We start from the raw sequence: 12,297 nt of genomic DNA, 5'->3' as shown, positions 1-12,297 counted from the left end.
TTATTGAGTGTAATCAAGAAAATACAATATAGGTGATATGAATATTTTTCTGGAGTATTATATCCATGATTTAAAGAGTACTAGTATAAAATTTGCTTTGTTCAACTCCCTGGAAATAGGAATGTAGGAAGCATGACCTCTTAGTAACTAGATCCACCAATACCAGTATGTCATGACTTCAAAACTTATGAGAAATTAAACAAGAAACAAATCTTTAAATATTTTCCTACTTTTCCATTGAATTTCTATCTTAGACACTGTCAAACAGCCCTCAAATATTAGCCTCACTGAGCTCTGTTTCTGCACAGATGAGGTTTATTTTTGCCCCTTTTTTACTTGTGTGAGTATTTCTCACCCCGATTCTCAGTGGTTTGCCTGCTTTCCACAAGCAGATTCTTAGCAAGCCCTGATTATTGCCTCAAAGGGAGAGGGATTTGGGGAGTTTGACCCAAAGTTCTCTAAGAACAGATGTTTTCTAGTAGTAATGTGTATTTATTTGTATTTAATGTGTATTTATAAGTAATATACTCACTTCTTCTACACATGCACACATGCACACACAATATTTAAAATGGGTAGCCTCACATTGCTCCTTTAGTCATATTTCCATCATCACCCCAATCATTGTGACCTTTAGCTATAAAGACTTTCACTAGTAGGAGGGAGGAGCAAGATGGCAGAGGAGTAGGAGACCTAAATTTCGTCTGATCCCAGGAATTCAGCTGGATAGGGATCAAACCATTCTGAACACCTACGAACTCAACAGGGGATCAAAGAAAAGAATAGCAACAACTCTCTGAACAGAAAAGCGACCACTTTCTGGAAGGTAGGTCGTGCAGAGAAGTGAATCCAAGGCGATATTCGGAGGATAGACAGTGGGGGAGGGGCCTCCGTTGGCCGCTTCTGGCAAGTGATAGAGCAGCGGAGCACAAAATCGGAACTCCTAGAAGTCTGCTCCACTGAGGGACGTCGCTCCAGTGGCTAAGCAGGGGGTGGAACCGTGTTGTATTTATGTTCATAGCTAGTTTATACAGTTGATCTCAGTTATACAGTGTGATCTCAGGACCCGCGGGGTCACAGAAAGACCGGGGGTGCCTGAGTGCGGCAGATCTCCCAGGGATCAGAGCGGGGAAGCCGGCTGCAGAGAGAGAGCTGAGGCACAGGCTCTTAGCTCGGGGTTGCCATAAACCGTGATCTGCGACACAGTCGGGCCACTGCTTCTCCAGCAGGGACCCAACAAGCGGCAGATCTGGGGAAACTCCTCTTCCTCCCCTGGGAGGAGCAGCACGGGAGAGCTCACCACAGGAATCTGCTGGGTTTGGAGACTCCACACGGGGTCGGGTGCCAGAGATAGAAACGCTCGGTCACAGGCTGGGTGAGCACGGAGTGCGGCCGGAGACCAGGGAGATGGGAGTGATTGACTGCCTTTCTCTGGGGGCTCACTGAGGAGGGGGGCCCCGAGTTCTTGACTCCTCTGGGGCAGAGACTGGGAGGCCGCCAGTTTCAGTCTCCTCCTCCAAAGCTGTACGGAAAGCTTGCAGGGAATGAAAGCTCCCGAGAGCAAACCCGAGTAGATTACTTCGCCCAGACTGGCAAGGGCGGGGCAATTCCGCCTCTCGCAAAGACATTTGGGAACCATGGCAACAGGCCCCTCCCCCAGAAGATCAGCAAGAACAGCCAGCCAAGACCAAGTTTACCAATTAATGAGAACAGCAGAACACCAGCACTAGGGGAATACTGCACATAGAATTCATGGCTTTTTCCCCCGATTATTTAGTCTTTCAAAGTTAATTTTTTTAATTTTCTTTTTTTTCTTTTTGAATTTTTCTTTTTCCCTTTTTCAACCAACATCTTATCAATCCCTTTTTTTTTTAAAAGATTTTATTTATTTATTTGGCAGAGAAAAACACAGAGAGGGAACACAAGCAGGGGGAGTAGAAGAGGGAGAAGCAGGCTTCCCGCTGAGCAGGGAGCCCGATGCGGGGCTCAATCCCAGGACCCTGGGATCAGGACCCGAGCCAAAGGCAGACGCTTAAGGACTGAGCCATCCAGTTGCCCCCATCAATCCCTTTTTAAAAATCTTTATTTTTCATTTTTAGAGTCATATTCTATCCCTTCAGAGTAGTTAACCTTATTTTTGGTATATATATAAGTTGTTCTCTCTTTAAAATTTTGAGATACAGTTTCTTCTAACAGACCAAAATATACCCTAAATCTCTAGTGTATGGCTTTGTTCTAGTATCCTGCCTGATCACATTCTCTCCCTTTTTTTTTATTTCTCTTCTTTCTTTTTTCAATCAACTTCTTATCTTAATTATAAAATCTTTTATAATTATCATCTTTAAAGTCATATTCCATCCCTTCATCCATCCCTTCATCATATTTACCCTTATTTTTATGCATATCTAAGCTTTTCTTCCTTTAAAATTTTGGGAGGCAGTTTCTTTTAACAGACCAAAATACGCCCAAAATCTAATGTGTGGCACTGATCTATTCATCAGCCTGATCATATTTGATCATATTCTTTTTTTTTAACTTTTTCTTTTCCTTTTTTTTTCTTTTTTCTTTTTTCTTTCTTTCCCTTTCTTTTCCCCTGGTTTCGGGTCTCTTCTCATTTGTTTAGCGTATATTTTTCTGGGGTCATTCTTACCCTGTTACCATTTTGTTCTCTCATTCATCTGTTCTCCTCTGGACAAAATGACAAGATGGAAAAAAATCACCTCAAGAAAAGAAAAAGAGGCAGGACTGACTGCCAGGGACCTAATCAATATGGATATTAGTAAGATGTCAGAACTAGAGTTCAGAATGACGATTATAAAGATGCTAGCTGGACTTGAAAAAAGCATGGAAGATATTAGAGAAACCCTTTCTGGAGAAATAAAAGAACTAAAATCTAACTTAGTCAAAATCAAAAAGGCTATTAATGAGGTACAATCAAAAATGGAGGCTCTAACTGCTAGGATGAATGAGGCAGAAGAGAGAATTAGTGGTATAGAAGACCAAAAGATGAAAAATAAAGAAGCTGAGAAAAAGAGAGGTAAACAACTCCTGGATCACGAGGGCAGAATTTGAGAGATAAGTGATACCATAAGATGAAACAATATTAGAATAATTGGGATCCCAGAAGAAGAAGAAAGAGAGAGGGGGGCAGAAGGTATATTGGAGCAAATTATAGCAGAGAACTTCCCTAATTTGGGGAAGGAGACAGGCATCAAAATCCAGGAGGCACAGAGAACCGCCCTCAAAATCAATAAAAATAGGTCAACACCCTGACATCTAATAGTAAAACTTATGAGTCTCAGAGACAAGGAGAAAATTCTGAAAGCAGCTCGGGACAAGAGATCTGTAACCTACAATCATAGAAACATTAGACTGGCAACAGACCTATCCACAGAGACCTGGCAGGCCAGAAAGGACTGGCAGGATATATTCATAGCACTAAATGAGAAAAAATATGCAGCCAAGAATACTCTATCCAGCTAGGCTGTCATTGAAAATTGAAGGAGAGATAAAAAGCTTCCAGGACAAACAAAAACTAAAGGAATTTGCAAACACAAACCAGCCCTGTAAGAAATCTTGAAAGGGGTCCTCTAAGCAAAGAGAGAGCCTAAAAGTAACATAGACCAGAAAGGAACACAGACAATATACAGTAACAGTCACCTTAAAGGCAATACAATGGCACTAAATTCCTATCTTTCAATAGTTACCCTGAATGTAAATGAGCTCAATGCCCCAATCAAAAGACACAGGCTATCAGATTGGATTAAAAAACAAGACCCAGCGATATGCTGCCTGCAAGAGACTCATTTTAGAACCAAAGACACCTCCAGGTTGAAAGTGAGGGGGTGGAAAACCATTTACCATGCTAATGGACACCAAAAGAAAGCTGGGATGGCAATCCTTATAGCAGACAAATTAGATTTTAAACCAAAGACTGTAATAAGAGATGAGGAAGGAATTATATCCTACTTAAAGGGTCTATCCAACAAGAAGATCTAACAATTGTAAATATCTATGCCCCTAACATGGGAGCAGCCAATTATATAAGCCAATTAATAACAAAAGCAAAGAAACACATCAACAACAATAAAATAGTAGGGGACTTTAACACCCTCTTCACTGAAATGGACAGATCATCTAAGCAAAAGATCAACAAGGAAATAAAGACTTTAAATGACACACTGGACCAAATGGACTTCACAGATATATTTAGAACATTCCATCCCAAAGCAACAGAAAACACATTCTTCTCTAGTGCCCATGGAATATTCTCCAGAATAGATCACATCCTAGGTCACAAATCAGGTCTCAACTGGTACCAAAAGATTGGGATCATTCCCTGCCTATTTTCAGACCACAAGGCTTTGAAACTAGAACTCAATCCCAAGAGGAAAGTCGGCAAGAACTCAAATAAATGGAAGCTAAAGAGCTTCCTACTAAAGAATGAATGGGTCGACCAGGAAATTAAAGAAGAGTTTAAAAAATCCATGGAAACAAATGAAAATGAAAACACAACTGTTCAAAATCATTGGGATGCAGCAAAGGTGGTCTAAAAGAAAGTATATAGCAATACAAGCCTTTCTCAAGAAGCAAGAAAGGTCTCAAATACACAGCCTAACCCTATACCTAAAGGAGCTGGAGAAAGAACAGCAAATAAAGCCTAAACCCAGCAGGAGAAGAGAAATCATAAAGATCAGAGCAGAAATCAATGAAATAGAAACCAAAAGAACAGTAGAACAGATCAACGAAACTAGGAGCTAGTTCTTTGAAAGAATTAATAAGATTGATAAACCCCTGGCCAGACTTATCAAAAAGAAAAGAAAAAGGACCTAAATAAATAAAATCATGAATGAAAGAGGAGAGATCACAACCAACACCAAAGAAATACAAACAATTATAAGAACATATTATGAGCAACTCTATGCCAGCAAATTAGATAATCTGGAAGAAATGGATGCATTCCTAGAGATGTATAAACTACCAAAACTGAACCAGGAAGAAATAGAAAACCTGAACAGACCTCGAACCACTAAGGAAATTGAAGCAGTCATCAAAAATCTCCCAACAAACAACAGCCCAGGGCCAGATCGCTTCCCAGGGGAATTCTACCAAACATTTCAAGAAGAACTAATACCTATTCCTCTGAAACTGTTCCAAAAAATAGAAATGGAAGGAAAACTTCCAAACTCGTTTTGTGAGGTCACGATTACCTTGATCCGCAAACCAGACCAAGACCCCATCAAAAAGGAGAACTACAGACCAATATCCCTGATGAACATGGATGCAAAAATTCTCACCAAAATACTAGCCAATAGGATCCAGCAGTACATTAAAAGGATTATTCACCACGACCAAGTGGGATTTATTCCTGGGCTGCAAGGTTGGTTCAACATCTGCAAATCACTCAATGTGATACAATACATTAATAAAGGAAACAACAAGAACCATTTGATCCTCTTAATAGTTGCAGAAAAAGCATTTGACAAAGTACAGCATCCTTTCTTGGTCAAAATGCTTCAGAATATAGGGATAGAGGGTACATACCTCAATATCATAAAAGCCATCTATGAAAAACCCACAGCAAATATCATTCTCAATAGGGAAAAACTGAGAGCTTTCCCCCTAAGGTCAGGAACATGGCAGGGATGTCCACTATCACCACTGCTAGTCAACATAGTCCTGGAAGTCCTAGCCACAGCAATCAGACAACAAAAAGAAAAAGCATCCGAATCGGCAAAGAAGGAGTCAAACTCTCGCTCTTTGCAGATGATATGATGCTTTATGTGGAAAACCCAAAAGACTGCACCCCCAAACTGCTAGAATTCGTACAGGAATTCAGTAAAGTGGCAGGATGTAAAATCAATGCAGAGAAATCGGTGGCATTCCTATACACCAACAACAAGACAGAAGAAAGAGAAGTTAAGGAGTCGATCCCATTTACAATTGCACCCAAAACCATAAGATACCTAGGAATAAATCTAACCAAAGAGGCAAAGAATCTGTACTCAGAAAACTATAAAATACTCATGAAAGAAATTGAGGAAGACACAAAGAAATGGAAAAACGTTCCATGCGGGCGCCTGGGTGGCTCAGTTGGTTAAGCGACTGCCTTCGGCTCAGGTCATGATCCTGGAGTCCCGGGATTGAGTCCCACATTGGGCTCCCTGCTCGGCAGGGAGTCTGCTTCGTCCTCTGACCCTATCCCCTCTCATGTGTTCTCTCTCTCTCATTCTCTCTCTCTCAAATAAATAAATAAAATCTTTAAAACAAAAACAAAAACAAACAAAAAAAAAACGTGCCATGCTCATGGATTGGAAGAACAAATATTGTGAAGATGTCAATGCTACCTAGAGCAATCTACACATTCAATGCAATCCCCATCAAAATATCATCCACTTTTTTCAAAGAAATGGAACAAATAATCCAAAAATTTGTATGGAACCAGAAAAGATCCCGAATAGCCAGAGGAATGTTGAAAAAGAAAAGCAAAGCCGGTGGCATCACAATTCCGGACTTCCAGCTCTATTACAAAGCTGTCATCATCAAGACAGCATGGTACTGGCCCAAAAACAGACACATAGATCAATGCAACAGAATAGAGAGCCCAGAAATGGACCCTCAACTCTATGGTCAACTAATCTTCGACAAAGCAGGAAAGAATGTCCAATAGAAAAAAGACAGTTTCTTCAACAAATGGTGTTGGGAAAATTGGACAGCCACATGCAGAAGAATGAAACTGGACCATTTCCTTACACCACACACAAAAATAGACTCAAAATGGTTGAAAGACCTAAATGTGAGACGGGGGTCCATCAAAATCCTGAAGGAGAACACAGGCAGCAACCTCTTCGACCTCAGCCGTAGTAACTTCTTCTAGAAACATCACCAAGGGCAAGGGAAGCAAGGGCAAAAATGACTATTGGGACTTCATCAAGATAAAAAGCTTTTGTACAGCAAAAGAAACAGTCAACAAAACCAAAAGACAACCAACAGAATGGGAGAAGATATTTGCAAATGACATATCCGATAAAGGGCTAGTATCCAAAATCTATAAAGAACTTACCAAACTCAACACCCAAAGAACAAATGATCCAATCAAGAAATGGGCAGAAGACATGAACAGACATTTTTCCAAAGAAGACATCCAAATGGCCAACAGACACATGAAAAAGTGCTCACCATCGCTGGGCATCAGGGAACTCCAAATCAAAACCTCAATGAGATACCACCTCACACCAGTCAGAATTGCTAAAATTAACAAGTCAGGAAACAACAGATGTTGGTGGGGATGCAGAGAAAGGGAACCCTCTTACACTGTTGGTGGGAGTGCAAGCTGGTGCAGCCACTCTGGAAAACAGTATGGAGGTTCCTCAAAAAGTTGAAAATAGAGCTAGCATATGATCCAGCAATTGCACTACTGGGCATTTACCCCAAAGATACAAAAGTAGGGATCCGAAGGGGTACGTGCACCCCGATGTTTATAGCAGCAATGTCCACAATAGCCAAACTATGGAAAGAGCCAAGATGTCCATCAACAAATGAATGGATAAAGAAGATGTGATACACACACACACACACACACACACACACAAAATGGAATATTATGCAGCCATCAAAAGGAATGAAATCTTGCCATTTGCAGTAATGTGGGTGGAACTGGAGTGTATTATGCTGAGCGAAATAAGTCAATCAGAGAAAGACATGTATCATATGATCTCACTGATATGAAGAATTCTTAATTTCAGGAAACAAACGAAGGGTTGCTGGAGTGGTGGGGGTTGGGAGAGATGGGGTGGCTGGGTGATAGACATTGGGGAGGGTATGTGCTATGGTGAGCGCTGTGAATTGTGTAAGACTGTTGAGTCACAGACCTGTACCTCTGAAACAAATAATATATGTTAAAAAAAAAAAAGAAGAAGAGGATAGTAGGAAGGGAAAAATGAAGGGGGGGAATCGGAGGGGGAGACGAACCATGAGAGACTATAGACTCTGAAAAACAAACTGGGGGTTCTAGAGGGGAGGAGGGTGGAGGGATGGGTTAGCCTGGTGATGGGTATTAAAGAGGGCACATATTGAATGGAGCACTGGGTGTTATACACAAACAATGTATCATGGAACACTACATCAAAAACCAATGATGTAATGTGTGGTGATTAACATAACATAATAAAATTTAGAAAAAGAAAAGACTATCTCTAATAGAGTGATGGGAGGAGATGCATTATGTATGGAACTTGAAAGTCTTGCAACAATCCAAATTATTTTTCCATAGTCAAGACAGTATATATTCAGTGTTCAGTATATTACTTTTGCAATTATGACAGTTTATGCAACTAATAAGATATGAGATGTATTTTTTGTTCTGAAATAACTGGATACCTGTCTCCCAGGTATATGAAGGCATTGAACCACATAATCAAAATAATAGTCTGGAAAAATTTGATTTGGCAAAATATTTTTAGAAATAATGCTACTTCTGAACAGTGTCAAAGGCCTTAAAGCTATTTTCTCCTAATGGCATTGATTTCAAATCTGGCTAAAGGAAATAGACTTCTGTTTTGGCAGAAAGCCAGAACCAATGAGCCAACATCATTATAATCCATAGCTTAATTTAGAGGCCATAGTTTGATAGACCCATCAACAATGAAAATCGGTATTTCTGGTCCTGTAAAGACCTTGTATATAAATGTTGGCCATTTCTTTCACAAATTGTAGAACACACATGCTATAAAGAGAGAATTTTTTCTAAATGTAGTATTAGAAGATTTAAAATATTGAAATAGAAGCATTTTCTGCTACAGAATTAATTTTCTACTTTACACTAAAATAATATATTTTATGCTATCAGTATCAAGTATCAAGATGGCTAATTTCACAGTCATCAAATGTGGAGTATTTGCTTCTAAAAATGATGTTAGGAGTAATCTTAACAAGTGTCCCTTTTCTTATATCTTCTAAATCAATATATATCTGATTTAGAGACACTAATCTTAGAAGTTAATAAACTGACTTTTGCTAGGGGTGCCTGGGTGGCTCAGTTGGTTAAGCATCTGACTCTTGATTTTGGCTCAGGTCATGATCTCTCAGTCCTGAAATTGAGCCCAGTGCAGAGCCTCATGTGAAGCCTCCTTAGGATTCTCTCTCCCATTTCCCTTTGCCCCTCCCCCACACATGCACCTGCTCTCTCTCTCTCTCTCTCTCTCTAAGAAAAAAAAAAAGTGACTCTTGCTAAAAAAAAAACTCTTTTCAAATTGAGGTACCTGATTTCCAGGAGATGTGGAGAAGGTATGAAAATTTTTAGAATTAATCCCAAACTTTAGCCCTTTAAAAGATAACTTTAGAAGCTTTTGGGTTAGTTATTTAAAATATTTTTCTCTGTTTCTCAGTTATTGTACTTACTACAGAAATTCTGTGTTTTTCATGCAGGAATGTAGGACAAAAACATGGAGGCCAAGTATTGTATTCAAAAGAGATACACTGCTTATAAGAGAAGTCAGAGAAGATGACATTGGAAATTACACATGTGAATTAAAATATGGAGGCTTTGTTGTGAGAAGAACTACTGAATTAACTGTTACAGGTAATCATAGTCTTCAATATTTCATTTGCAAGTACAGAAACTACCATTTTACATTTACTTTTTGTGCTGCATATTGAGTTTTTCAAATCTATGCAATGAAATAAGTACTTAACCAAATGCTGAGTGGATTCCTATAAGGTTAAATTTATTCTTCCTTGCTTTTAAATCATCTTGTGCTGAAATGGATTTGAAAGGTCAAATAAAATATGCTTAGGAAATTATAAAAATGTTAGCTTTTGAAAGTACTTGAAATAGTGAGTTTACATTTTCAGAAAATTATGCTTATATTTTATACTGGTATCATTTTTGGAAACATTTTCTAAGGTGTTGAAATAGAATATTTGAAATCTACCTCTGTCTTCCTGTCTTGCTCCAAATTAGAAAAATTACTATTTTATTGATTTTTCACTCTATAAATCTTATATATATGTTCTCATGAACTTGAAAATAACATAATTGCAGGGGCAATAATTGAATAATTGCATGAGATGCAGTGAATGGTGTCATTCCTGTCTCTGGTTGCTAAGGTAGAAGGGCATGAGAACAAGATTCAGAACTCTTTCTATAATTGTGAATCTACAGCTCACTAGTCACATGACCTTATTGGAATCACCACAACCTTCGCAATATCAGTTTCTTCATGTATAAAATGGCATTGATAAAATTTGCCTTGTATAGTTCATAGGAGTTTTGCAAGGATCTAATGAGGTAACGTAAGCTGAATGAGATCAGTTTGTATAATACAGAATTATATCCAAATGTACATTTTGGCCATTTTATGTCATGTAACATATTGTTTTCATACCTTTTTTTACTTTATAGTTTGCATCTCTAAAAGTGGTTCTAAGAGGGGAAGAAGGTGGGGGAGAAACAAGAGCAGTATTAGGGAGTTAGAGACATTGTTCTCATCTTACTGAGATTCTTCTTGGTGACTTTTTGCACAATCATATTTATGAAATATATACAAATAAGTTGAAAAGTATATCATATACTTTAAAGAGATTTTCATTTGTTCATTGGTTTACTTAATATAATTTTCCTGTATATGAGAAGTGTTTTGTGGCAGTCACCTTCATCTTATAATAATTCTCTTTTCTTTCAAACTTTGAAATTATGATATATTTAGATTTAAAAACTACAATTCAATTTCAAGAAATCCATTTGATGAATAGTAATTATTCTGATCTAAAGAAAATTTGGTTAAATAAATAAGGTACTCTTTGGTAATGCCTTTGATAAATATTAGACCCAGTAAATAATTGCCACTTGGAATATATATCTAAATAGTAAACACACATTCAGTCTTGCATTATGTACATATGGTATGCATGTGTGTGATTTTTAAGTAGTTTGGTTTTCAGTTTTGCTGTGTTTGATAGGTCTCTGTGTAGAAAATTACATTTAAAACTTTATCACTTTACCTCCCTGTCTTTTTCATGGAACAATGAAAAATATAATTGTTTATACTTGGGTCTTCTTTACAATAAGTATTGAGGTTTTATTATTTATTTTTTGCTTTCAATCTATATTGAAGTAGATTTTCCAAGAGTAGGTTTAGAGACAAAGGAATTTAAAAATATACTGAAAAAAATCTATTCCATAAAGAATATAGAATATACTCCTAGTCTTTATTCTTTGGAGTATAGAGCTATTCCTTGGTAAGCACATTTCTTCCCTTTCTAGAAACATTAGAATACTAAACCACTATCTAGTAAGAGGTGATGCAAAAAATCTCACAGAGACTAGAAATTGGGTCCCAAATGGTGAAATGACTTAAATGAGGCTATTTTGTATAACCAATAATAGAATTATTTTCTTTTAAATGCTACCCAGGGCAACTATATTTTCCTAACTTCATTTCTCCAAAAATACCTCCTTTTCTTCACTTGAAAAGAAGGAATAATTATTCTTTATTATCTAAGAGGAAGTAGGTGAAAGTTTTCATTCAACTGATTATCCCGAATACCTCTAATTTCAGCAGCCTTACCTGTGACATTGATTTGGGCATATAAGTTATAAAGCCAAGTTTTGTATATATATGAAATTTGGGGTGAATGGGAGAGATCCATGACTAATAATTTGAAATGGTATGTATTAGAATACATTTTAGGTATTAATAAGTCTATTGCGAAGATCTCTTTTTTCATAACCTTGCTTTAGTGTGACTCTAAATTTGGCCTGTGGCCAATTTAAACGACTCTTAGAACCCAAATTATATCTTACTAAAGCCACAAAGGTGGGAAGTTCTCTGGATGATAATTAACCAGTGTTTGGTATCTTGATTTTCTGCATATCATGATCATATTGTATTTGATGTAAATATTATGGAAGGTATGATATCATTTCATTTTAGTGGATCTGCATTAGCCGATGATAAACATTTTGAGGTGTGTTAGAGTGTGTTTCTTTAAAGAATTCCATATGTGAAGAGAAAAGGAAATTTCTAGATAAATAAAGTGGCTAAATGTGCAGGCAATATTGTGAGCTTTTATGGGAGATCCTTCACTTATTAAAAGTGTGTCTATTTAAGTGAAGTAGTGGTTCAGGAAAACAGATCATGGTGTGCCTGGGTGGCTCAGTTGGTTAAGTGTCTGACTTCCGGCTCAGGTCATGATCCTAGAGTCCTGGGATCCCTGCTAGGCGGGGAGTCTGCTTATCCCTCTCCCTCTGCCTCTCTCTTTCTCTCTCTGTCTCCCTCCCTCTCTTTCTGAAATAAA

At 37.9% G+C, this 12,297-nt stretch overlaps 1 protein-coding gene across 1 annotated transcript in view; it reads left to right on the top strand.

Moving 5' to 3' along the window:
* Window positions 1-12,297, top strand: part of IL1RAPL1 (interleukin 1 receptor accessory protein like 1) — a 665,379-nt gene that overhangs the window by 116,214 nt on the left and 536,868 nt on the right. The window contains 1 exon segment of the mRNA XM_021677758.1: window positions 9,427-9,580. Coding sequence (XP_021533433.1) covers window positions 9,427-9,580 — 154 coding nt within the window.

Source organism: Neomonachus schauinslandi, chromosome X (genome assembly GCF_002201575.2).
Source record: "Neomonachus schauinslandi chromosome X, ASM220157v2, whole genome shotgun sequence".
Lineage (NCBI taxonomy): Eukaryota > Metazoa > Chordata > Mammalia > Carnivora > Phocidae > Neomonachus > Neomonachus schauinslandi.
This window is presented reverse-complemented; position numbering and strand designations above follow the sequence as displayed.